Raw genomic sequence first — 24,599 nt, 5'->3', positions numbered from 1 at the left:
GTTGCGGGTTCGAGGTATTTCACCCTCACTCGAAAACAACCTGTCCTAGAAAGATTAACATTGCACAGTCCCGCCTTGTGAGTGCCTACACCTCGGTCAAAGATTCATTGAATCCAGCTAACATGCCTCAAAGCGGCTCAATTCCTAAGGAAGACCTTACTTTTTTGGAAATATTTTTTTCAAACTATTTTTTGGGCTGGGCTGCACCCTTCTGTGTGGCTTGGCGCGCATGTGTTCTGAGACATTCGCCTAGCACTGATGTCAGTGCCCCGCCCTGTGGCGGGAACAGCCATGGTCGCAACTGTCCGAACAGCTAAACCCTAATGATGCAGTCAGGTGCCGCGTTTGACTTGGTCTCACCATGCCTTCATGGACGTTGCAAGACTCCTGGTCTGTAGAACTCGAACTTTCCTCTCCTTTCCCCATCCCTTCTCGCTCCGAAGAATAATGGCGACCTCATCAGCGCAGATGAAACCCACTGTAGGCATCCTTTCCATCGGTGACATGGGCAATGGGGTTGCCCGGCTGCTTCGCCATCACGATCACATGGTCTATACGGTCGCCACGGGCAGAAGGCAAGTTCTTTCAGATCTTCGTCGAGATGATAGTACTAGTATTGAACTCTTTGCTGAGCTGCCTTCACTTTCAAGTCAGCACACTCTTGACCGGATCAAGGCTTCGCAGATAACGATCTTGGAGTCAGATGAACAGCTAGTTGCTGAAGCCGACATCATTTTAAGCATCGTGCCGCCGAGAGACGCAATAGCAACAGCGCGACGGGCTCTTGAAGCTTGCCGCTCGCAAACCGCAATCAAAAGGCGCAGTGAAAGAAGAGGCACCATTGCTGTCTCACAGGCACCAAGTCTAACATATATCGATTTGAACGCTATCAGTCCAAAAACCGCCAGATCCATCGCCGCCATGTTCTCGACACCAATGACTCCCGCATCACCTCGACGACTATCCATATCGCGCACTTTCACCTTCCACCCAAGAAAAGAATCCGAGCCAGAGCTAGAACCCATATCAATTGACTTCCTCGACGGTGGCATCATTGGGGGCCCTCCGTCACTCAGACAGGATCACTCCTGGAAAAAGCCCTCAGTCGTCATTTCCGGGCCAAAACATGCGGAACTCCTGACTCCAGCGTTCGTCGATCTCTTGAACATGAAAATTCTCGGCCCCAAAATTGGCACGGCCTCGGCCTTGAAATCCTGCTTCGCCTCCTTGACGAAGGGCATGACGGCGCTTTCCATCTTGTCATTCACGACGGCACACACGTGCGGCGTGCTCAAGGAATTGCAGGCTCATTTGCAAGAATTCTCCCCACAATTATTGGCAATCGCCCAGGGAGGTTTGGTGAGCATGCCGCCCAAAGCGTACCGCTGGGTGGAAGAAATGCGGCAGATCAACGAAACCTTCAGCGAAGAAGGTGGATTCACCAACGCCGTCCTTTGCTCCAGCGGAGGCAGTCACGACCACCAAACCCCGAACAACACCATCGTCCCCAGCAATGGCAAGCACCTGTCTGGCGTCTTTGAGGGCATAGCGGAGATATACAACTTGGTTGCGAATGAGACAGTCCTGGGTGAAGAGCGGGTCGAGAGGCGCAAACGGGGCGCGAACCCCGAGGATGTGGCCGAATGCGTAAGAGACGGGATTGCGAGGAAAAAAAGGAAGCTGGCTGGTGAGGGGTCGGAGTTGGATGTGGCGTGGAGGGGGAGCTGGGGTGCTTGATGTACTAGTATACACAGGGACTCAGATTTCAGATTTCATCCAGATAGATCTCGACGTGGCGGCTTTTAGCTACTACCTCTGACGTTGAAGCAATCCTGTGCTAATCTCGTTCCTACACAGCCTCCAGACTTATGGAGTTCCCGAGTCTCTCTATCAAACTCTCATGACACTAACTTGAAATTTCGTCCAAGGCGGGTGCTGTTCTTCATCAGATACACGGTCGATCCTAGGATTGATTGTGGATTGATGTGATGATCCCTTGGCGTACTACGTAGTACTAGTATTGTGCACATCAAGTGCGCGCCCCAACATCCACACGCTACACGCCACATGAGAGGTAGAAGGAGGATACTAGTATAGTAGAATTCAGAGAGTGCTTATTAAGACCTTTTGTAGTACTTGCATCCCTATACCCATCCTTCTCCTGTCTAATCCAATCTAACCCTGATCTGGCCTTGATTCGGAATTAGTAGTAAGGCCTGCACCTGTTGTTCTATCATGGCTCCAATCTGCAATCGATTCCATAGGGTAGGGCGATAGTAGGAGGAGTAGTATCATGGTCTTAGAGCCGAGTGTGAGTTGTGTCGTGGTGACGACAAGTTGAAACCAGTGTGGTCACCTATAAACTTCCGCATATGTCTATTGCTGGGCTAAAAAGGGCGATTCTTCGACACGGATTGCGGTGGGCTGCTCATTCCCTTTGACCGCATGACTTCGGCCATTGGTGACAATATCCCTCTAGTTCTCGTGATATATACAACATGCTTGTGATGCCATCTTCCATGGGTCCACACGCTGATGTCTGCTCAAGCCCGGATCCATGCCCTGGCTGAGCCGAGGACCAAGACTGCGCAATCACATTCGACATTTCTTCGTCGGGCCAAGATGTGGGAAAACACTTGTACATACATGGTAGTAGTATACATGGAAGATGACCTCGATGGAAGTCAGCATCTCTCCTTCAATATACTCATCGTTTGCTCCTCCTTCTCGGCCGAGCAGGCTGTTGTGGCACTCTGTCTCGACACACAAGGGCTATCACCACTGCGGCGACCATTGTAGACAACGATGGCTGTCTCTGCCTGAGGATACCTTGTATGACCAGATGCAGTCGGGTGGGTTGACCCTGTTGACAAAATTGATTAGAGAGATGGGCTTATGTTTGAGGGCCGAATCTCGAACTGATTATGTTGAATGCGGGAGAGAGTAGGCGATGTTCTCTCGTACTATCCAGATGCTATGTATGATGGAGCTTGTGCAACATACTAATCCTAAAGTATTTAAGATCCGAGGGTGTTTTGTATTGCATCTACTGGAAACCACTGCTGTTGGGTGCGGTCAGGGAGTCATAGGGCTGTCCGCTTCGCGTGTCAAGGAGGGAATCAAACAGAATGGGCACGCATTCCTGCAGAGAAAGCGTCAGAGCTTGATTCTCGCAGCCACGACTGGCGCGGTGGTTCCAAGGACCATATATTCCATAACCAGCACAGATTCCACCTCCACGGTTGCAGCAGGGAATTTGGCGACTGGATGAACCTGCCCCAGGGGGGGTTGGGAAGCTGTTGACACTATGGTGTTGCTTCGCCACATTTTGAACGGCCGGCTTCGCAGCTTTTGCATCAAGCCTTTGATTTGGAGTGCCCTATTCCCCGCCGCTTCGACCAGACCCATTAGTCTGGCAAAGTCTGGCACTGTGCTGATGGATGAGACTAGGAAAAGGAATGCCGTATCTTGATCAGGAAATCACGTGCAAATATTAGTATCAACTGGATATGAGTGTGTTACCATCTGTTTTGTCCCACACCAATAGACCTCACGGTCAGCTAGACTTGCACACTTTTTAATTGCTTCGGCATGCTGCGTGTGGAAGCTGGAGCTGTGCATCGCGGATTGTGGCGGATGTGGCATAGTTATGCGGCAAGGGAGAATTAAGGCCAGCCACATCGCAGACGAGGGCGGGGTAGTTGACCACTGATGAGCAGCAGGGTCCTTCCCATGTGACATGCATGCGCTTTGGGCAGCCTCTTGCTTGGTTGCGTCGAGTGGATATTGACTGGGTGTAAAGCAAGGGATGTCGAGGAAGGCAGCATCAGAGGCTGGAACTCGAAGGAGACACCTAGCTAGGTATGTATCTCGTAGTATCGAGCCTCGCGAGGTATGTACGAAGTTAAGGGGGCTTGGGGGACAAGTGGGGAACGAGACGCGCAAGTCCTGTGGAGATATTTGCGTGCCACGGGGAAATACTTTACCGTATCGGGAGAAGCACATGACTGATCCGGATACCGACATCATCGGAAAGTCGTGGCCACTGGCCGCTGACCACTACTTGTAGGTACTTATTTCCCACCCAGACTGCGCTGCACCCATACCTTTCTTCATCTCACCACTAATCTGCCATCTTTTGCCCTTCCAAAAGCGAGATCTCGCCTTTCCTGGATCGCATACGCTACAAAGACAATAAGACCTTGGGACTGTCGTTGCCACCTCCTCTCAACTTCCCCTGTGATGGCCTGAGTTCGTCACCTGGCCGATATGCAAACCATCGAAAATCCTCCAAGTCCTACATTCGTCTGTGCAAGACAAGATGCCGCTCAATCCCTTCGAAGAGAAACGCCGCACTCCCCTGACTCGCACGGCGACACGCAGAACCTCCGTCGGCACTGCGGGCCTTGAGGAAGGACAGGACTACTGTCGGATCTGCCGTGGCGAAGGCACCAGTACCCAACCTCTATACTATCCGTGCAAGTGCTCTGGCAGCATCAAATTCGTCCATCAAGAATGCCTCATGGAATGGCTGTCGCATTCTCAGAAAAAATACTGCGAATTATGCAAGACTTCTTTTCGTTTCACGAAACTCTACGATCGGTCCATGCCCGCCACTCTGCCCTTCCCCCTCTTTCTACGCCAGCTTGCTCGTCATGGGGCGACAGAATTTGCTCGCTGGTCTCGTTACTTGCTGGTGGGGATGATCTGGACCTGTTGTTTGCCTTGGTGTATCCGACAGATATGGCGAGGTTTATTCTGGCTAGCCGACGGCGCCTGGGTGGATGAGTTCAACCTGCAAGTCACGTCCGAACAAGCCCCAAACGTTACCGGCACTCTCGCCACGCCTCAAGCCTCACTCGCCGCCTCCTTCAACTTCACTGTTCCGGAACACCTCGAGAAGATAAAACTGGTCTTTCCTCCCATGCAGATTTCGCTCGCTGATATTGCTCGACTGCTCCTTGGCCAAAGCATGATTAGCAAGATCTTCCGCTTCGTTCTGTCAATCTTCATCCCACGTCTGAGACATGTTGACAGAGCTGGACATGCGCAGAATTCCACGTCGGAATTGTCCTCAATGGCCAGAAGACCTCCATCATTGCTGTCAGACGTTCAATTCGTATCAACATGGTCGGCTTCACCCATGGTCAACCACGCCACTGTCGATGTGATTGAAGGTCAGTTGATCTGTGTCTTACTGGTTGCGGCTTTTATCCTGGTGTTTCTGATTCGGGAATGGGTCATCAACCAACAGCCGATATTGAACATGCCTGACCCAGACGACAACGCTCAGGCTGATGATGCCGGGGGGATACGTCTGCCTCCCAACATACCGCGCGTTCCCCGTGTTGGCGATAATGTTGCAGATGAATTAGCCGCCATAGAGATTCTTGCAGCGCAGATACCTCCTGAGGACATAGCCCAGCCGAGACCACTTTCCACTCCTGGTTCGGATGCTAGCTCCGAAGAAGCATTAGCCGCCACAGATCGTATCGCAAGGCAGGTAGCTTCCGAGGAGTCTGATACGCAAAGACCGCCTCTCCACCTACAGAGCATTCCCCTTGTTGGCGATCGCCTCACAGAAGAAGTTACCGCCGCGGAGCTCACTAAAAGTCGGATAACTCCCGAGGACATGGCTCCGCTAAGACCACTGCCTCTTAGACCACCACCGCGTCGGGCTCTGACGGACGACAACCTTGGCAGTGGAACAGGATGTGAGGCTGACAGACCGATTCTGAGGGTTAGATCGCAAAGTTCATCAAGCGTTGCTGATGTTGTACAGGAGCGTGGCGGGGCCACGAATGATTTTTGGAGTCAGCCGATCAGAAGAGACGGCACGGGTGACAGTGAAGCTATTCACTATCCGCCTAGAGCGACTCCAAGTCCTCAGCTTGTTGACGTGGACAGTGTCGATGCCTCACCAATCCAAATGGAAGATTCCTCAGTTCCTGAGGATATTTTCGTAACCCATACGCCTGGACGGATGCAAAATTCAGAGCATGAGCAAAGCAAGCAGGAAGAACCGGAATCACCTGAACCGTTTGGTCCAACAGTGTCATCTGCAGATGTGTTTGATGTGCTTGACGAACTTGATAATGCAACGGATGAAGTACTGGCATCCAATGTTGATGAACACGGGACTGATTCAGATGCTCCGGTAATAGCGACACCCGATTCGAATGATGCAGATCAATCTCTGCAGCTGTGGGAAAACGCGCTCCGCGACGAGAGTCAGGAAGCCCCTTTTGACGGTGCAGATCATCTGCAGTCTGAGGAAGTCATTGCACCTAATGATGAAGATTCTCGCCAAGGTACATCGTTATGGGGAAAGATATCACAGATTCTCTGGGACATCGATTTGGAAGATGACGACCAGCTACGGGGGGAGACGGGCGATCCCCCACGTGCAGAGGATCAGGATGAGGAACGTATTGTGGAAGATGTCAACGCAGAAGCTCCATTTGTTCCCATCCAAAACCGAGATGCTGCGCCGGGTCTGGCGCCTCCCGTTGCCATCGAGGCACCACCTGCTGTGCCTGGAGAACCCAGGGAGCCCAACATTCTTTTTGGAGTCGACCTCAATGAGCCTAACGCCGATGATGCAGAGGATCTTGATGGCATCCTCGAACTTCTTGGTATGGAAGGACCCATCTTTGGCATGGTTCAGAATGTCATCTTCTCGCTTTTCCTCATTTCTGTGACCTTGTCGGCTAGTGTCTGGTGTCCCTACGTATGGGGAAAGATCGCATTGTTATTTCTGTCAAATCCTACCACTACGTTGGTGAGGGCCCCGCTATTTGTGCTCTCTCGGACTGCGGATATTGTGGTCGATATCATTTTCTTCGTGGCCGGACTTGCTGGTTTCCTCCTGAACCAGCCTGTAAAAATCATGAAGGTTGTCTTGTCTCCGGTTATACCTCGCCTTGGTGGCATCCTCGACACTTCAATGTTAGAAGGGTTTAGCCTCGACCTGAGTCAAAAAAGTGGTATACGTTTGGAAAGGACTCTCTCCGCGGCCGTTCTCAGTCTCAAGCCGGATTTGCCGACATTTTCGGTGCAGTCACATCGCGCCCTTCTCACTTTCAAGGCATCCGTACATACAGCACTACAGTGGACGACCACCGCGCTAATCCAGGGCCAAACGATATTGACCATGGAGCGCCAGAGCTTGAGCGCCCTGTTCACGTCGTTTTGGCAGACCTTAACATCCTTTCCTAGGCTGCTCGAGAATATCGCTCAGCTCGGCAAGTTAGCATCGAACCTCCTCCGTTCTCTAACTACGGATCTAGACTTCTCACAACCCAGCAGTGGAGATGATATGGATCTTTCGTTGACTGAATGGGGCACAGAAGATCGAATCCTCACGATTCTGCTCGGTTATGCGTTCTTTGCCGTTGCTGGAATCGTGTTCCTCGAGCTTGCCCATCTCGTCCTTGGTTTGAAAGATGACGAGAAGGTCGAGGGTTATTTTGCAGACTCGCTGCGGCAAGCAGGTGGGGTGATGAAAGTCATTGTCATTATTGGAATTGAGATGCTGGTCTTTCCCTTGTACTGTGGACTGCTATTGGATATGGCACTTCTTCCCCTGTTCGCCAACGCCACCATCGCCAGCCGCATTGCTTTCCTGATGCGAACGCCTTTGACTGGAATTTTCATCCACTGGTTTATCGGAACCTGTTATATGTTTCATTTCGCCCTTTTTGTATCAATATGTCGGAAGATTATGCGAAAAGGAGTGCTGTATTTTATTCGAGATCCTGATGATCCGACGTTTCATCCGGTGCGCGATGTTCTAGAACGACCTGTACCGGCACAACTGGGCAAAATTGCGTTTTCGGCATTGGTTTATGGCGGCTTGGTCATTGTCTGCCTGGGAGGTGTGGTATGGTCGATAGACTGGTTTGGCGGCATTCTCCCGATTCAATGGTCGACTCCGGAACCCAGACTTTCGTTTCCCGTTGACATTATCTTTTACAACTTTCTCCTCCCGTTCGCTCTGCGCAAGGCCGAGCCATCGAAGAAGATCTCGGCAATCTATCAGTGGTGGTTCCGAGGATGTGCTCGGTGGTTGAGGTTGACTAACTTCCTCTTTGGAGAGGAGCGCAAAGAAGAAACATTCAGTCACCCGAAAGGGTTTCCGTGGAACGTATTCACCAAAGACACGCTGACCGAACCGAAACGTGATGGACGCTATGTTCGAGCGCCTGCGTCTGACTCTGTGCGCATCGCAAAGGGGCGAAGAGTTTTTCTCGAAGTCACAGAAGACAACGAGAGGGTGGATGGTGTGCCAGAGTTACTCTTCGCCCCGCACGGCAAGAAAAACCCTCAGTTCACCAAAGTCTACCTTCCCCCGAACTTCAAGACTCGGATCGCAACGTTCGTCGTTCTATTGTGGCTCTTCGCAGCCTCGACCGGGGTCGCCTTCACTGTCGGTCCTCTATTAGTTGGTCGCAAACTGACTCGGTTCCTCTCGCAGTCACCTCACCCGCCAAACGATCTGTATGCTTTCACCGTTGGGATCCACGTTTTTGCGGCGGTGGGATATACTATCGCCTACGCCCGACCCGCACGAGACTACCTGCAAAAGAAATTTAGATGGTCTGCAAAGGAATTGCTCACCTCGACGCTCCATATCCTCGGCCTGGCGTACCTCGTGGTTTTCACCACGATTGTCCTTCCTTTCATTCTCTCCCTGATCGCAGAGTTGTACATCCACATTCCGATCTTCGACCTGCTCGAAGCCCTTGGTCAAAATCCTTCGTCCTCCCCATCCTCCACCTCACCTGCGGTGGAAAGGACGACAATTATCGCTTCCTTTCCACCTGCCACAATTTTTATCCTCCAGTCCTGGACTATCGGTCTCATCTTCCTACGCCTGGTCTTCCGCATCCTGTCCCACACCCTCCCGCCTACGGTGCGCCCCGCCAGGGCTCTTCGCGCCATCGTCCGTAACGGCGTTTTCCACGCAGATGTTCTTCTCGCGTTACGCGCTTTCGTTCTCCCGGCTACGGTCATTTGTCTTACACTCCTCGTTGTACCGCTGACTTTCATGAAAGTCATCATCACCGTTCTCCAGATTTCTAACACATCGGAACGGATGCGAATGTATCGGTTTGCATATCCTCTTTTCTTGGGGATGCTGGTTAGTTATGTGGGTTGGGCATATATGAGGAGGAAAGTGGAGAATTGGAGGGTCAAAATTAGAGACGAGGTGTACTTGATTGGGGAGAGGTTACATAATTTCCAGGAACCGAAGCCAAGAAGTAGGAGAGAGGGTGTATCCAAAGGCAAAGGCAAGGAGAGGGCTTTGTGAGTGTGAGGGGATTAGACAGGCATTGCATTGCATACCTAGACATGCGGCACGATTCAATGTAGCGACCGGAAATCCAGGCGTAGTATTAGGTACCCGTCTGAGTTTAAACAAGGGGGGAAGAGCTTTATTCGGTATTGTTTTTCGAAAAGAGCAACCCAGACCAGACACCACCATCTTCATCAGGAGTCTTCCTTAGTACGGGGAGGTCCAGAGCCATTTATCCGTCGGGCCGTTGAGCGAAACCACTACGGTGGACGACATAGCGCGGTCGTAGTCAAAGAACCGGCCCGCAGCAACGCCACATTTCCCACATTTCCCACAATCCACCATCCCACACACGTAACGTGCACATCCATCCACCACCAAGAGCCACCAAGAGCCACCTGCAGTTCCGTTGGCGGTCAGTGAATTGAGCATGTGCAGAGTTGACATCATTGCAGCCTCTGATCTGGGACGAAACATTCACCAAGAATCCATCTTGTCCATCCTCATCGATGATACAACTGTCGATCTGACAGCGTGATCTCTTGTTTATCACCTACACCACCATCCTGGGTCCTTGGTCCCTTTGTTGTTAGGGGTTGACCATCCGTACTTCGCCTTTTCCTGGCGGTGACTGGCTGCACCGAAGCTGCTACTGCCCGCGTCGCAGGTTTTATGCCATTCTGGTGCCGGGTGACGCATTGGCCGCAACTGGTGCCTCGCAAGCTTGACACTCGAACTTCCGCCCCCTGCAAGCTGCACGCCTGCACGCCTCAAGTCTCCTCACTCTAGACATCCTCCACAATTTTTCGAAAGACGGCAATTAAGCTACACTTACCTGGTCGTTCCATCTGCCACAGTTCCTCGGCCATCATCCTCACGCCACCAGACTTGCTCTGGAATCTCCTTCCCTCCCCGTCATCTGTTCGCATCCCCGGTTGCTGCTGCATCGTTCGGTTTGAACCCCGGCAATTGACTCGTCACCGTTCTCAATCAGCATTGGGCCGAGCATCTGTGCTCTGAAAAAGTTGGCAGAACAAAACAATCCAGCACTCTGGGTGGGCGTGAGGAGCAATCCTCCAAGGCACATCAGCTGCAATGGCAGTAGCTGAGAACGGAAGACCTATAGAGAGTGTCAAAGACAGACCCAATGGGCATGCTGTAGGACCGCCTACACGGCGACCTGCTCGCCATCACCATCGCCGGAGCTGGGCCTCCTGGCTGTTCAACAATTCTGCGAGGTATGGCAAATTGTCACTTCATCAACTGAAGATATCTCTGATCGCTCCACAGGCTTGCTATCTGGTACTGCCTCCTCACCATCCTATTCAACTGTCCTTCGTCGCGGACTGCCCTTACCGATACCTCTCCGGGAATATGTGGACCGTACCTTACCGCAAAGGAATATATCCAACCACATCTGCAACCATATTACGATGAGTACGCAGCTCCTTACGTTGCCAAAACCGAGCCATACGCACACCTGGTTCATAGCCGGGTGGTGCGGCCTGCAACCAAGATTGCTGTCGTCAATTATGAAAAATATGCTGCTCCGAAGATCGATGCTGCAAAGGCATACTCTCAAGCTCAATGGGACCAAGTTATCATGCCCCAAATTAATCTGGCACGAGAAAATGCTGCTCGATTCTACGAGAGCAATCTGGGACCTCACGTTGATCAGTTTGTTGCAATGGCTGGTCCTTATTACACGTCAGCGCGAGATCAGGCCTATCAAATATTCCAACAACATCTTCTCCCAGCAATGGAATACTCCCGGCCCCATCTTCACAACGCATACAGTCTCTGCCAAGACTTCGCCCTGAACACCGCATATCCTCTTCTGCGACATGCCTGGTCGGACCTCGTTATTTTCATGGATGGCACTTTCTGGCCTTTTGTGAAGGGTCTTTACATCGACAATGTTAGGCCTCAGCTGGTCATGATCAATGAGAGGATCACCAAGTATCGAGAGAGCCGACAATTGAAGGCCGCCCTGGACGAAGTAGATAGGACCCAATCAGCCTTCACTGCTTCTGCCACTCCAAGTGTGACCACCGGTATCATGGATGATGTGTATGCCATGTTTGATTCGGAAGACACATCAGAGTCCTCTACGACGACCTCTCAAGAAACCCAACCGACAGCTCAAGAACGTGTGAAACGACCTGTGGTATACGCTACAGAAGAACAAATAGCTGAAGATCTCAGAAGCTGGCAAAAGAAGTTTGCGGTGGCGGCTGATAAAGGGAGCGATGACCTTCGAGAGCGAGTCACCTCTCTTGTCCACAGTCTTGTCAAGAGCGACATTGATGGAGTCGGCCGAGGACTGGCCAAAGCTTTGGAAAAGACCGCGCAAAATGAGTTGGAGAAAGTCAAAACAAAGATAAAGTCGGTCGTTGCTTCACTTCCTGATGATGCGAATGCAGAGGCGGTGAAAAGGGCTGCAGAAGAAATTATTGGATCAATCAGATCATCAGGCGCTGAAATCAAGGAGCGTGCCAAACATGTCCGCAACTGGTCTAAGAACTTTGAACAAGGCTTGATACAAAGACTTGAAGCTGCCTCCGCCTCAACTTTGGAGGTCTTAGATGGGATTAAGGATATCGGTCTCCAAGAAGTCGGGATGCGCTGGGCTTGGATGGAAGGAGTCACCTACAAACACTGGGAGAAGTTTCATGAGGTCCGAAAGACGCTCGATGAATGGAAAACCGAGGTCAAAGACGTTGCCATGCACAGCCCAGAGGCAGAGGAAGCAATTGCCACAGCTCGACAAATTCTTGAAGAAAGCATGGCAATCACCGAAGACGCAGCGAAAGAACTGGGTAGACTCAAGAGTGTTGCCCAATGGAAGCTGAAAGCCCGCGATGCATCGGACGATTTTGAAACCCGAAGTATGCCGGCTGAAGCGTTATCAGCTGCCTCCAGCCTGGCCGCCGACCTTCAAGGCGCACCCTCAGAAGCTGTACAATCTGCCCGCTCTATCCTGTCACATGCGAGTGATGCTGCCGCCGAAGCGGTCTCGTCTGCATCCTCTGCAGTCGCAGGCACAAGCACTGGCACCGTCGAGTCCGCAACGTCCAAAGCCAGCGAGACAGGTGAAGCCCTCTCATCGGTCTTGTCCTCGTTGGAATCTTCCATCGCGGAGTCTGTGGAGTCTCTGGGATCCGATATCAGCGCCACTGCTGAAGACGCCTATAGTTCTGCATCGTCGGCTATCATTGGAACTGGCTCCGGAACTGCTGAGGCCATCTTTTCTGACGCAATAGAGACTGGCTCAAGCTTGACAGGAGACGTGATGGACTCGGCGACCGCGGCATCATTATCAATCGAATCGATCGAATCGATCGCTTCACCATCAACCGATGATCTCCACTCAGCAAACGCTGCTGCAGATGATATTGCCAGCTCCGCCTCAGCCGCCTCAGATTCGGCATCCACTAGAGTATCTAAGGTCTTTGGAGGTGCCATGGCGGCAGAGGTGAAGGGCTCTATGCCTATCCTGGACGACATGTTTGACAACAGCGAAGGTTCAACATTTTCTGAGAATATTCAAAGCGTGATCAATGAAGCCGGAGATCGATACGCAGATCTCACTCGTGCAGTGTCCGAAGCCATGTTTGGAACATCTCAAGGCACAGTGGAAAGCTTGACATCTATTGCGAGCGAGCAATATACCAGCGCTTTAGCTGCAGCTTCCAGTGTCTTGTACGGCGCGCCTACAGGTAAGGCAGAAAGTATTGCAAGCGCCGCGTCTGAAAAATACGAGCAAGCCGTGGCTGCTGCAAGCTCAGTCATCTTCGGAACACCTGCTCCCGTCACCGATTCATTGCTTCAGCAAGCCAGCTCCCTCTACAGTGAGGCCGTCAGCAGAGCCGAGGACAATTACAACGCCGCAAAATCGATTGCCTCTCAGCGGATTTCCGGCACCCCAAAACCTCTTCATGAGCAAATGTTCTCCTCGGTTGAGTCAGCCTATTCTGGCGCAGTGGCTGCTGCGAGCAATAGACTTGAATCTGCCCGTAGTTCTGCGTCAAATGCACTTCCGGAGACAAACCCCCTTGAGTCTGTATCGTCTATGGCATCGTCGATTTTGCAAGACTCTCTAACTGCAGCCTCGGCTCAGTACTCGAAGGCGAAGCTTTTTGCAGGGGCCACCCCTACACCTGCTCGGGAAAGATATCTCCAAGAGGCAAGGAAGAAATACTATGCAGCCGTGGGAATGGCACACGAGCAGTACAATGACTTTGTTGCAGTGGCTTCGAGTGCAATCTACGGAACACCCACACCTGTGTTGAGCAGCATGTCGAGTGCTGTATCGGTTGGAATCTATGGGACACCGGTGCCAGCGTACCAGAGTCTCCTTGACTCAGCCGCTTCCCAATATTCGGCAGCGTCGTCCGCGGCTGCTTCCAGCCTGGACTCTTTCAGATCGTCCTCAGGCGCAACAGTGCAAAGGCTGTTGGATGAAGCCGTGGCAGCCTATTCAAGTGCCGTTGACGCGGCCTCGTCTTCGTTATCGTCGGCATCCTACTCTGCAAGCACTGCCATCTATGGCACATCTGCGCCATTCTATCAGACCGTTTTGGACGTTGCATCATCACAGTATAACGCTGCTTCCTCAGCAGCCGCCTCGCAAATGTCTGAAATGCTCGAATCCGCCTCGTCGGCGCTAGGCGAGGAAAGCTCTCCAGCGCAGAGCATTCTTGATTCCATCTCGTCACAATACGACGCAGCCGTCTCTGCGGCGTCTTCATCTCTCTCCGCAGCCAGCTACGCTGCAAGTGCTGCCGTCTACGGTGTCCCAAGCGGCTCCGTTGAATCCATCTCCAGCGTGGCATCTGAGCATTGGCAAGATCTTGTGACTAAAGCCAGCGAACAAATCTACGGCACTCCCAAACCATTCTACGAAGAGTTCGCTACCCAAGTGGGAGAATATTCTGCTCAGGTCACCGACTTTGCGAACGATCAATATGTTGTCATCCAGTCATATGTCTCGGAGCTGATAGTGGGCAAAGAACCTGATTTCACTGAATCGGTGATGAGCCGCCTCAGCTCTGTCTACTATACGGGCTACAGCTCGGCCTCCAGTCTTGCGAGCGAAGCGTATGACTCGGCATCATCCATGGCTTCCTCCGTCTCCTCTGTCGCGTCATCCTACTTCACGCCTCCTCCCGAAGTCTCATCCATCTTGGATTCGGTGACCGGACAACTCAACTCCGCAGTCGACGCGGGAAGCGCACAGATCTACGGGACACCAAAGGGAACCGTCGAACAAGCATCTTCTGTTGTTGCCGATAGTTACGCCTCCGCCAGCGCGGCAGTCAGCGGAGCTATCTATGGCACCCCCGTTGGATACGCGGAGGCCGCATCGTCCTCATTTGCTGACTTGGCGAAGAGTGCACAGGATGCCGTAAGCATTGCTATCCACGGCACGCCGACGGGAACGATTGAATCGTTAACCAGCGCTGGGGCGGATACGTACGCGTCTGCATCATCCATCGTGGCCGAGAATGCGGCTGCGGCGGCTTCTGCAATAAGCGATACTGTCGAGGGCGTAGCCGCCAAAGTCTCAGAAGCTGTCTATGGACCTGAACAGAGTTATATGGAAAGCATCAACTCACAGATCATGGAAGCAGTGGGAAGTGCCAGTAGCAAGATTGCCGCCATGGTGAGTGACGTCAGTGAAGGCGCCACGGGAACAGCGAGTGCTGTGAGTGAAAGTGTGGAGAGCATAGCCAGCTTTGTAAGTGAGTCTGTGAGCAGCGCGACAAGGTACGTCAAGGATGAGTTGTAATTGCATCATCGAATTATGGAGAGTCGAGAGGGGATATGAGGAAAACGTCAAAAGCGCAGGGGAGGAATGGACGAGTACGACATGATGAAGCGATATGAAGAATGAAGGGGAAGCAAGCGTCTCCCTTGACAAAACGTATCTGCACAATTGAAAACCTCGAAGTCCAAGTCCGTCGACGTCGACCGCGGCTGGAACGACGGGCTACGCTGGAGCAGGAGAGAGGTGTCTACAAATGACGCTGGTAATATCTCTGCGCAGCCTGTGTCGAAGTCTTGCTGACATTGGAGTCCGTGTGGATGGGTTGTTCTGGCGTTGTGTTCCCATGCCCATGATACCTCGTTCCTGTCTTTTTGGTTAATACTGATTATGTGTACCGTTTAACATTATGTACCTAGTGTGGGACGCGTGTTTGTATCAAAATAAACCCTCATTACAGTGTCACTTGCAGAACGCGTTAGCTGGTGATTGCAGAGGACTGGGCCGGCGCATATTCATCTATCTCCCTACCTACATAATATAGGGCCTATACACATATATATCGTCGGTCTTTCGCGCTATGGATATAGGTATACACATATATATACACCGTCTAGATCTCTATACACAGGTCCTTCTTGAATGATACAACAGGGAAGGAAGGAGGGGAGGGACAGAGGGAGGGATCTCGATATTAACATTCAATATTAATATCAAAGTGCAATGTGACCACGAAAGGACTCTCCATGGCCTGTAGAATATGCTACAACTTCTTTTATTTTCCACACCCGTATTGCATAGGGAGGTCGGTGAGGAGGTCGGGGCGGAGTACATAGGTACATAGGTGATTATACAGCTCTTTAGCCGTCTGGGGACTTTATAGCACTGCTTCTCTCTCGCGCATTGTGTGTGTGTGTCTGTGTCTGACTGTGGCCGTGTGCGCTATGCTAATCCATGCTATTGTATTGCCATATGATACCAGACCAGACGATACCCATGCCATGCTGTTCCATGCTCCATGGTCATTGCCTTACTCCGTAAAATGCAAGAAGACGCTTAAAGCTTCCAAAAGCCCTGGTAACGCATCCATACCCGCCAAAATCCCCAGCTCCATAGAACGCACCCGAGTCAACCCTTGCAAGACACATGTACTAAGCTGCGCTAAAGCGGAAAGCACACATGCCCAATCCCACGCATCCCCACCCACGCAGAAATTCGATAAAAAGCTTCAAAGGCGCGTTTTTCTGGAGCAAAACAATCCACATCAGAACTTCTGAAAGCGCAAACAGAAGCTCAGACCTGCCCTTACAGGTCCTCTCTCTGCACAGCGCCGGGTGGACACACCGCATGCTTCCACGCCTCGCTGCTGTCACGGTTGTTGCGATATGATATGCGGTGGCCCTGCTGGCTAGGGTTACTTTCCACTGCCGAACAGAGCTATCCTACCCATTCGTTTTCTTTGCTTCTTTGCTTCTTTCGTATCCCACAAACGTGACTTGGCCTCTTTAATTCAACCCATTCCAGCAGACTGTTTGGTCCATTGAATCCATCCGTTCGTGAACTGCCGGTAAACATTATAACGTAAACTCAATAAGTAGTCAGCGCTCACTGCGTAAACGTGGATGGCAATCCTTTGAATGATAATCGGGAGATTTGCTGGGAATCCATACAACATTGCAGAATCTGGTGATAATGGGGTGCTGTTGGCCAGACGGTACCTTGCTTCAGGCTCTCATCAATGATGTCTCGGAAAGCGGAGGCCTTCAGGGCCGAGAAAGAAGAATCGCGACCATCATCAGTCCATATCTTCATCCTCGTCATAATCGTCGTTATCCTCGTTCAGACTCTCCATCGCGTCCTTGATGAACTGAGCAGCCTGACTCCCACGTTAGTCGTTCGTGAGTCAATACAAAACTGGAAAGACATACCTTCGGATCCAAGTTCAGCGCCATGGTAAAGGCTCTTACCGCATTGGCTTTGTCCCTCAACGTCTTGTACAGTCGTCCCATTAGAAACCACACATTTGCCTCATCCGGCACCACATCCCTTAATATCATCAGTTCGGCAAGCGCCTCCCTCGGCCGGCCTAGGCTCATCAGACATCTTGCTTTCTTGAACCGGCTCAAGGCCGATTGGGGTGCCAGGCTGCACGCGCGAGTGTACATAAGCAGTGCGTCTTCGTGATGTTTCTGTTTCTCGAGAACGAGACCGATACAACATATCAACACCGCGTTCGTGGGATTAATTTTCGCCGCCGTTCGGTAATGCTGCTCCGCAATATTCCACTTGCCCATTTTCTCGTACACTTTTCCTAATCCGTACCAGGCATTGTAATGTCTCCCATCCGCGGCGATCGCCGCTCTATACGCTTCAAGTGCTTTCTCGAATTCCTCATTGGCGACGTATTCATGTCCTTGGAGCGTGAATCCATACGCGAATTGGGAGTCGAGTTGCGTTGAGCGCTTGAAGCATTTCAATGCCTGTTCGTGTTCGCGCTGGAGTGAGAAGGAATTCCCGACGGCGCACCACGCTTGAGGTGATAACCGGTCAATCTCGATGAGCTCGTGCGCCAGGTAGGCGAGTTCGATCTCTGATTTCAAGTGCCAGAGGACCGTAGAGTAGACTTCCATGTCTTCGAGGCGAGTGGGTGCAAGCTGGCGGACGCGGATGAAGAATTTCTCGGCCTCGCTGTAGGATGCTTGTTCGTAATATGCTTTGGCGATCTGACTTAGGATGTAAGGTGTCTCACGTTGGGACGAAGGGAGGGCATTGTACATTTGAATAGCGGTTTGGCAGTCGAAGTTGGAAAGGCAGAGCTGGGCAGAAGCAATTCTCCCACACAGATCCAAAAGAGTTTGGAGTGCTTCGAGCTCCTTGTCCACAGTCGATGGTGCTCGTGTTTTGTGGGTGGGCAGAGGCGGTACCGGAAGAGGTGCATTTGCATTGGGAACATTTTTCTGTTCTTTCGCGTCCACGTCCATTTGGTCTGCCGACCCGGTTCTCGTTCTATTCCCACTCACAACTCTCCCCACAGTTGAGGCGTTGGCTATTCTGCCCTTCGCAGCTGGGGCCTTCGCCTTCTTGATATCCCGCCCCTCCCTTAAGCCGAGCGTATTCGCCAGAGATGAAATCTTGCTCCCGGCTGTGCTACTCGCACTCGGTGGCCTCGTAGTATTTAGCAGCCGGTTACTTCTTCTGGTCCCTTCAGTAATACTTGGTGGAGCAGCATGCGATGATGTTGGAGCCAGTTGGCCCGACACCGTTCTCTTAGAAGGTGCCGCTGGCGGTGGCTGTGGAGGGTCTTGCAAGACCGTGGTGGGATCATCCGATGTCCCTTTTGCTTTTGTCCTCATCCGGGTAGATCCTGACTTCCACCTAGGAGGAGGATCCGCATGTGTTTCGGTCAAGGTCTTCGCTTTTCTTATTGGTGCCGGCGGCGGTTCGTGGTATTGATTGTTGAGCGGAGCGCCTTGAAGGACACCCTCTTCCACTTCGGCCTCCGTTGAGGGAGTAGCGAGACCTTCCTCGTCCAGAATCGCACTGACCGTGTTGACGCTCATTTTACTTCCGTTAAGCTTCTCCCATAGCACTGGGTTTCCGGGTGGTTGTTGCACGTTTGACTTTTGGGTCGAGACAAACGGATCTGATGGTACTTGTGATATCGCACCCAAGCCCTTGTCTGCCGCAGCATTCTCGATCCTTGCACTGTGCTGTTGGGCTGAATGTGCGGCTGCTACCATTTCATTGCTCAACTTGTAGATGTTGGGCACACTGATCTTCGCACCAGCGTCGCATAGCCCCATGAATGCATCCCACATGAACGGATTCAATTTCAGAGAGGCGGCCCAGCACTCCACTGCCTGATCCGCATTTTTATGCGCTTTCCACAGCTTCCCTTTGAGGCATAAGACGGCCGCAGCATCGGGAAGGTGCTGTCGTCTTGATTCATTATGTTGACCCCACGTGTTTCTATTTTGCCAGTGGTGTTTACACTTCTCAAGCGCAGTGAGGCCTTCGAGGATACGACCGAGTTCGAGAGAGGATTGAGCGAAAACGTAAGCGCACCCCAAATGGATACCTTTGACAGCTGCAGCGCGTGAAGTGTCCCATGCCGCTTTCAGAAACCCCGATTGAAATTGACAGTAGGCGAGTAAGTAGGCCGCTTCGGGGGAACGGGGTTCATAGGCAACGAGACGGGATGCGAGGAAGAGGGCGTTTTTGAGCAGGTTGTTGTCGAGGTGATAGTAGATCAGTTGGCGGAGCTGAGCGGCGACATGGTGTTGTGTAGGTGCCATGACAGCATCGGCTGACGAGTCAAGCGATCTGAGACAAGCAGAGGGATATGTCTCAGGAGACGATTACGTCCGGGGGCTCGTAGGAAAACGCGGTCGAGAGGTCATGGATTCAACTTCCCAAAGGGCTGCTCTCCCCAAAACAATGCGCCACCACCGTTGAAGCTGCAGGTATGGCTAATTAGAGCATGGAAGGCAGTGTTGGTCAGTAAAAGTACTCAAGGCCCGTAGGGGGATGTAGAAGGAAGGTGAAGTGAAGATGTTGGGAGTGTGAGTATCAATAGAATAGAATTCGGGCGGTTACTTGTGAGAGTTGGTGGTGGTGGTGGTGGTGTTGTTGTGGTTCTGTTTGCAGGGCAGATGCAGACGCAGACGCAGACGCAGACGGCAGCGAATGCTCTCCGAGGGCTGCGAGGTTTGCGAGGGCTGCGTGGGCCGGGCCGGCACACTGTGGCTGGTGAGGCTGGCACCGCACCATCAATATATAATATTGTGTGTATCTAAGTCTGACCACCAAGTTTTGCACCAACCCTGTTTTACACCACGCGTTCTACCACCCCACCACCTCTCTACCAACTCAATCAACCAACTACCACTCAACCAATTCGCCTTTAATCACGCGTAAATGGCCTCGAATCGAGAGGCTAGGATCCAGCAAGCAATCTCTGACTATCAATCACGTCGATATCCTAGCATTCGCGCAGCCGCGGCCGCGAACGATGTCCACCACTCCACGCTCGTCCGCCGACTACAGGGCACTCAATCGGCCGCGTTATCCCACGAACCACAGCAGATATTATCAAATATACAGGAGGAACTATTAAAGAGATGGATACTCGACCTTGAGGCACAAGGACATCCTCCTAGCTATTCCACTGTGCGAGATCTCGCTGGTGTAATTAGTAAGGCAAATGGCGGCCCTGAACGCGTTGGAATTAATTGGCTACCACGGTTTATTCAGCGACATCCTGATATCCGTTCAAAGGTAGGCAGGAAGATCTGTGTTAAGCGCGTTAATTGCACACTTCCTGAGCTTCTGGAACAATGGTTTCAGGATCTACAGACGATCAAAGAGCGATATTCAATTCAACCTCGACATACCTAGAATATGGATGAATCTGGATTAGCCCTAGGCGTTTGCAGCAATCAAATCGTTGTGGGAACATCTACAACCACCAGTTCATTGCAAAAATCGCCCGAGACACGCGAATGGGTAACGCTCGTTGAGACAATCTCGGCCCTTGGTCAACGTCTACAGACGCTAGTCATCTTCAAAGGTCAATCGCTTCAAACTACTTGGTTCGACGAGTCTAGTCCAGATTATCGATATACAACCTCTCCGAACGGCTGGACATTAAACGAAATCGGACTAAGCTGGCTAGATCAGATCTTTCTACCTCAAACAACTACAGAAGGGACTACTCGCGGCGAGTATCGACTTTTACTACTGGATGGCCATAAGAGTCATGTTACGCACGAGTTTATGTGGAAATGTCACCAAAATAACATCGTGGTGTACTACTTACTACCCCATTCGAGTCACATTCTTCAGCCACTTGATCTTGCTTGTTTTTCGCCAGTTAAGTCTCGTTATCGAGCGCAGATCGCTAATCTAGCTAGGTTCGACGATGCAAGCCTAGTAAAGAAAACGAGGTTTCTACAGATCTATCAGAAAGCTAGCCAGGAAGGTCTCAGTGTCGCCAATATCAAGTCTGGCTGGAACGCCAGTGGTATCTATCCATGGAATCCACGGAAGGCAATTCGATCGAATCTCGTTCTTACTAGCGCCGTAACCAACAAGATTACGCCACAAACACCACCTTCTCGCAAGCGCAAAGTCCTCGATAGCGATGTCTATCTATCGCCTAGTAATAGACGAAATTTCAGCGATTCAGTTCACAGAGCAACACATCAGGAAGGGATCTCAAGGCCACTGAGAACCTTCCTAGGAAAAACGGCTAAACGACTCGATCGTTTACAGTGGGAGAATATACAGAAGGATAAACAAATCGCTAGGCTTGAGTCTCAACTAGAGCGATCGAAGGCCAGGAAACAAAAAGGCAAGGCAATTAATGCCAACGAGACCTTTGCTAGCATCGAGACTATACAGCAGGCCAAAGAGGCATGGGCGACATTGAGAGCGACAACGACAACGACGCGGAGGACTAGGCAGTCTATAAACAACGGGAATGGCACGTCTAATGACCCAATCGAGGCGTTCACACACGTGTTCCACATCAACGATAGTGTTAGTTGAGTAATTGAGACTTGTTCTGTTACGGTCGCGATTCGATTAGGTGGTGTAAAACGGGGTTGGTGCAAAACTTGGTGGTCAGACTTACCCTATGTACCCAGTAATACGAGGTAGACGCAGCGGGGAAATTTCACCCTGTCAAGCCCAGTTCGACCTCTCCATTTGTCCATCAAAGAGTTCTTTACTGCCAACACAAGACTAGACTGTCAAAACACTTGTTTCTCGGCTCTACTCCTGCGTGGATCTGCTGCTGGCCAGCAGTAAGCCATTCTGCCCCGGCGAGTCGCTTTCCGCTCGCATTGAGCACCATCCTTTTCAAGCGCAGGCATTCTCCCTCCCCCCTGCCACCCAACTGCTCGTTTTTGTCTCAATCATGGCTCAGGTAGGTTGCACTTCCTCGCCATCGGGTTGATCTCACTGACTGTGGTTTTTGCATAGAAAGCAGCCAAATCTCTCGCCACCCGCAACACTGCCCGCCTCCGACAGACGCATCTCATCACCCTCTCAATACACTCACTGTTCCTCCTCCTGAAATTCACGCTCCGCCGCTCTCTATCCCTATGGCTTTATCTCCCTTTAAGCGCTCCTGCATTCCTCCTCGAAGTATATCTAGACATCCTCGCGCGTCCGACATATCATGCCAACGGGGACCTGAAAAAGGCAGGAGAGGATCTAGATGCGAAAGGCCTGACCGAGTTTATGTGGGACATTGTGTACTGGACCTGGATCAATCTCATCCTAGTAATGATTGTGGGGAATCGTGGATGGTGGGTCTATTTGATCGTTCCTGCATATGCCGTATATTGCGTTGTTGGTGCCGCGAGGGGTGTCAAGGGGATGATGGGAGGACTGGCGGGGGGAGGCGGAGAGGGGGACGATGTGGCACAGAGTAAGAGGCAGACAAAGATGGAAAAAAGAGGTGGCCAAAAGGTCAAGTATCGCTGAACTGGAAAAGATTGTTTTCATCCATGGTATAGGATCCGGCACGACCGCGTCCCCGTGTCAAGTCACAGGCACCAAACCGCTCCATGTTCGCATTCCATCCACCGACGCTCTGCCGTTATACATTGCTCTGAAGACCCTCCTCATCTAGGCTGGCAAGTCCCTCTGCAATGAGGCAGGTAAGAGGACGTCTCATCTCTCGTCACTCACCTTGTCGAACCACCGAGCCAACCCTGTTGTTCCGTACAACTCCTTCCACTTCTCCCCTAACTCGGAATCCTCCTCCACGTACTCTCCCACAAATTCTGCTGTCTCGTTCGCTTTTTTCCCCACGCTTTCCTTTACTTTCTCTGCCGCTTCCTCAATCTTCTCGGACGCCCGCGCCATTGCAAGATTGTAGTACTCGACGCTGGCTTTTGCTTTCTCTGCCAATCGTTTTGCACTTGCGCTACGGCGCTTCTTGTAGCGTCCGAGAATGATGGAGACGAGGTAGTAGGCCTTGACGAGGAAGCGTTGGATGATCTGCTTCACAAGCATGGTGATTCCGTGGGAGAAGAAGGCCCTTAGTGCCTCGACCTGTAATCCCTCGTAAAGAGCGCTAACACCTTCAGTTTGTGCAATGGTGAGGAGTGTGCTGAAGATTGTGGCCCGCGCGGCTTTTCTTGTTTCTTCGTGTTTGAAGTCTTCACTCATAATTTCTTTTTCGTCCTGATCTTCCCGTTGCGTGGAAGCCCCGCCTGCTTGTAGGCGCGATTTCGCGAGGCTGAAAGGGTATGTGATTGACGATGCAGAGGCTTTGCTGATAGCCGAAAGTAAGAATGTGAGGCTCGGTGGTGGGTTGTGCCTTTTATCGCTGTGTAGAAGAATCTTCTTGAGCGTTTCAAATAGGAAGAACGTAATGGTTGGGTTCAGTGTGAGAACCAGACTCGCCGAGTAGCCGGACCAAAATCCCATAGGGCCCTTTTCCGAGAGGATGTCTTTGGCGATCTCTTGGGCTGTGGGCGTCCTCGTTGCTGTCATCGTAGAAGACTCTTCCAGTCCTCCCTCCGAAGCCTTGATCAACGCAGCGGCCTGTTTCCTTGTGACAATATTTGCGATTGGGGTCGTTGCTAACTTTGTAAAACTTCCGGCAATGAACCCAACTCCCAACTCTTCCAGCGCCGGCAGACTGACTTTCTTGCCGCCCTTGAACTTCGCATGCCGGGCGATCCGCCGATCTCTTAGAAAGGAATAGATCAAAAAGAACAAGAAGGAATCCGCGATCGTCTTTCCCGTGTCTTGCAGCAGTCCCGTATATAACCCCGCTATCCCTCCCTCATGATGGTAAATCTTCTGCAGGCCGTCAAAGAAGCCTGTATACTCCTCCTGGCCAGGGTGTGACTGGTCTTTGCGGAGTTGCCGCTGTATCTGGAGGCGCGTTATTATGAGGTCAACTGGGTATAGCGCCGCATTGGAAATTGCGGCGCCAAAGGAGCCCGAAAGGCCGTGGCCTAGGGCATCCAGGGCATGGGATCTTCGGGGTCGTGAAGATCGGTGGGAAGCATCTTCTTCTTGGACGAGGTGGAATAGTTCAAAAACATCCTGCAATGGGAATTACATTGATTAGTCTTTGCTCCTGGCCTAACGGAGAGAAGAGAGAAGTGGAGTGAGAAGGCGGAGTTGACCCCGAGTGGAAACGAGGATTGAGCAGCGAACATACGAGTTGGCCGTTATACATGAAGTTCGCCATGGTCATGACATAAAATTCATTTGCACCATGGTGTTGAAAAGGACGAACCGGATGATGGAGAGAGACACTGAATACTTCAGGATGTTGGATGAAGGAGGAATGTTGAGCTTATCCCTCAGTGAGCGATTGAGCGATGATGTTATGTCGGGTCCCTTACCCCACACTTGTGCTCGTCACCTGGTCCGCTCGGTCCAATACGGACCCTGTCACGTGCAGGGCTATCGAAATTGGTACACAAAGCTGAGGTGTGTGTACAGAGTAGATCAAAACCAGGGAAAATGTACATTGGGTAGCTCGTTATAAACCCCTTAAGTACC

The 24,599-nt window shown here is 51.6% G+C and overlaps 6 protein-coding genes across 6 annotated transcripts; 4 read left to right on the top strand and 2 right to left on the bottom strand.

Annotated features, from left to right (window-relative positions):
- Positions 1-447: 447 nt before the first annotated feature.
- On the top strand, positions 448-1,737 carry Z519_00854 (uncharacterized protein; the record flags this gene model as incomplete). The annotated part of the gene is made up of 1 exon (XM_016758611.1): positions 448-1,737. One exon carries the CDS (start codon positions 448-450, stop codon positions 1,735-1,737), a length of 1,290 nt encoding a protein of 429 aa, XP_016625860.1.
- Positions 1,738-4,321: 2,584 nt separating this feature from the next.
- On the top strand, positions 4,322-9,313 carry Z519_00853 (uncharacterized protein; the record flags this gene model as incomplete). Its single annotated transcript, XM_016758610.1, has 1 exon — positions 4,322-9,313. The coding sequence occupies one exon, from the start codon at positions 4,322-4,324 to the stop codon at positions 9,311-9,313; it is 4,992 nt and encodes a 1,663-aa protein (XP_016625859.1).
- A 1,080-nt stretch (positions 9,314-10,393) lies between these two features.
- On the top strand, positions 10,394-15,089 carry Z519_00852 (uncharacterized protein; the record flags this gene model as incomplete). Its single annotated transcript, XM_016758609.1, has 2 exons — positions 10,394-10,536; positions 10,589-15,089. The coding sequence occupies 2 exons, from the start codon at positions 10,394-10,396 to the stop codon at positions 15,087-15,089; spliced, it is 4,644 nt and encodes a 1,547-aa protein (XP_016625858.1).
- A 1,771-nt stretch (positions 15,090-16,860) lies between these two features.
- Z519_00851 (uncharacterized protein) lies at positions 16,861-19,360 on the bottom strand (the record flags this gene model as incomplete). Its single annotated transcript, XM_016758608.1, has 2 exons — positions 16,861-16,941; positions 16,994-19,360. 2 exons carry the CDS (start codon positions 19,358-19,360, stop codon positions 16,861-16,863), a joined length of 2,448 nt encoding a protein of 815 aa, XP_016625857.1.
- Positions 19,361-21,984: 2,624 nt separating this feature from the next.
- Positions 21,985-22,556, top strand: Z519_00850 (uncharacterized protein; the record flags this gene model as incomplete). The annotated part of the gene is made up of 2 exons (XM_016758607.1): positions 21,985-21,993; positions 22,050-22,556. The coding sequence occupies 2 exons, from the start codon at positions 21,985-21,987 to the stop codon at positions 22,554-22,556; spliced, it is 516 nt and encodes a 171-aa protein (XP_016625856.1).
- Positions 22,557-22,745: 189 nt separating this feature from the next.
- On the bottom strand, positions 22,746-24,282 carry Z519_00849 (uncharacterized protein; the record flags this gene model as incomplete). Its single annotated transcript, XM_016758606.1, has 2 exons — positions 22,746-24,134; positions 24,253-24,282. 2 exons carry the CDS (start codon positions 24,280-24,282, stop codon positions 22,746-22,748), a joined length of 1,419 nt encoding a protein of 472 aa, XP_016625855.1.
- Between the last annotated feature and the right edge of the window lie 317 nt (positions 24,283-24,599).

This window comes from Cladophialophora bantiana (genome assembly GCF_000835475.1).
Source record: "Cladophialophora bantiana CBS 173.52 unplaced genomic scaffold supercont1.1, whole genome shotgun sequence".
Classification (NCBI taxonomy): domain Eukaryota; kingdom Fungi; phylum Ascomycota; class Eurotiomycetes; order Chaetothyriales; family Herpotrichiellaceae; genus Cladophialophora; species Cladophialophora bantiana.
This window is presented reverse-complemented; position numbering and strand designations above follow the sequence as displayed.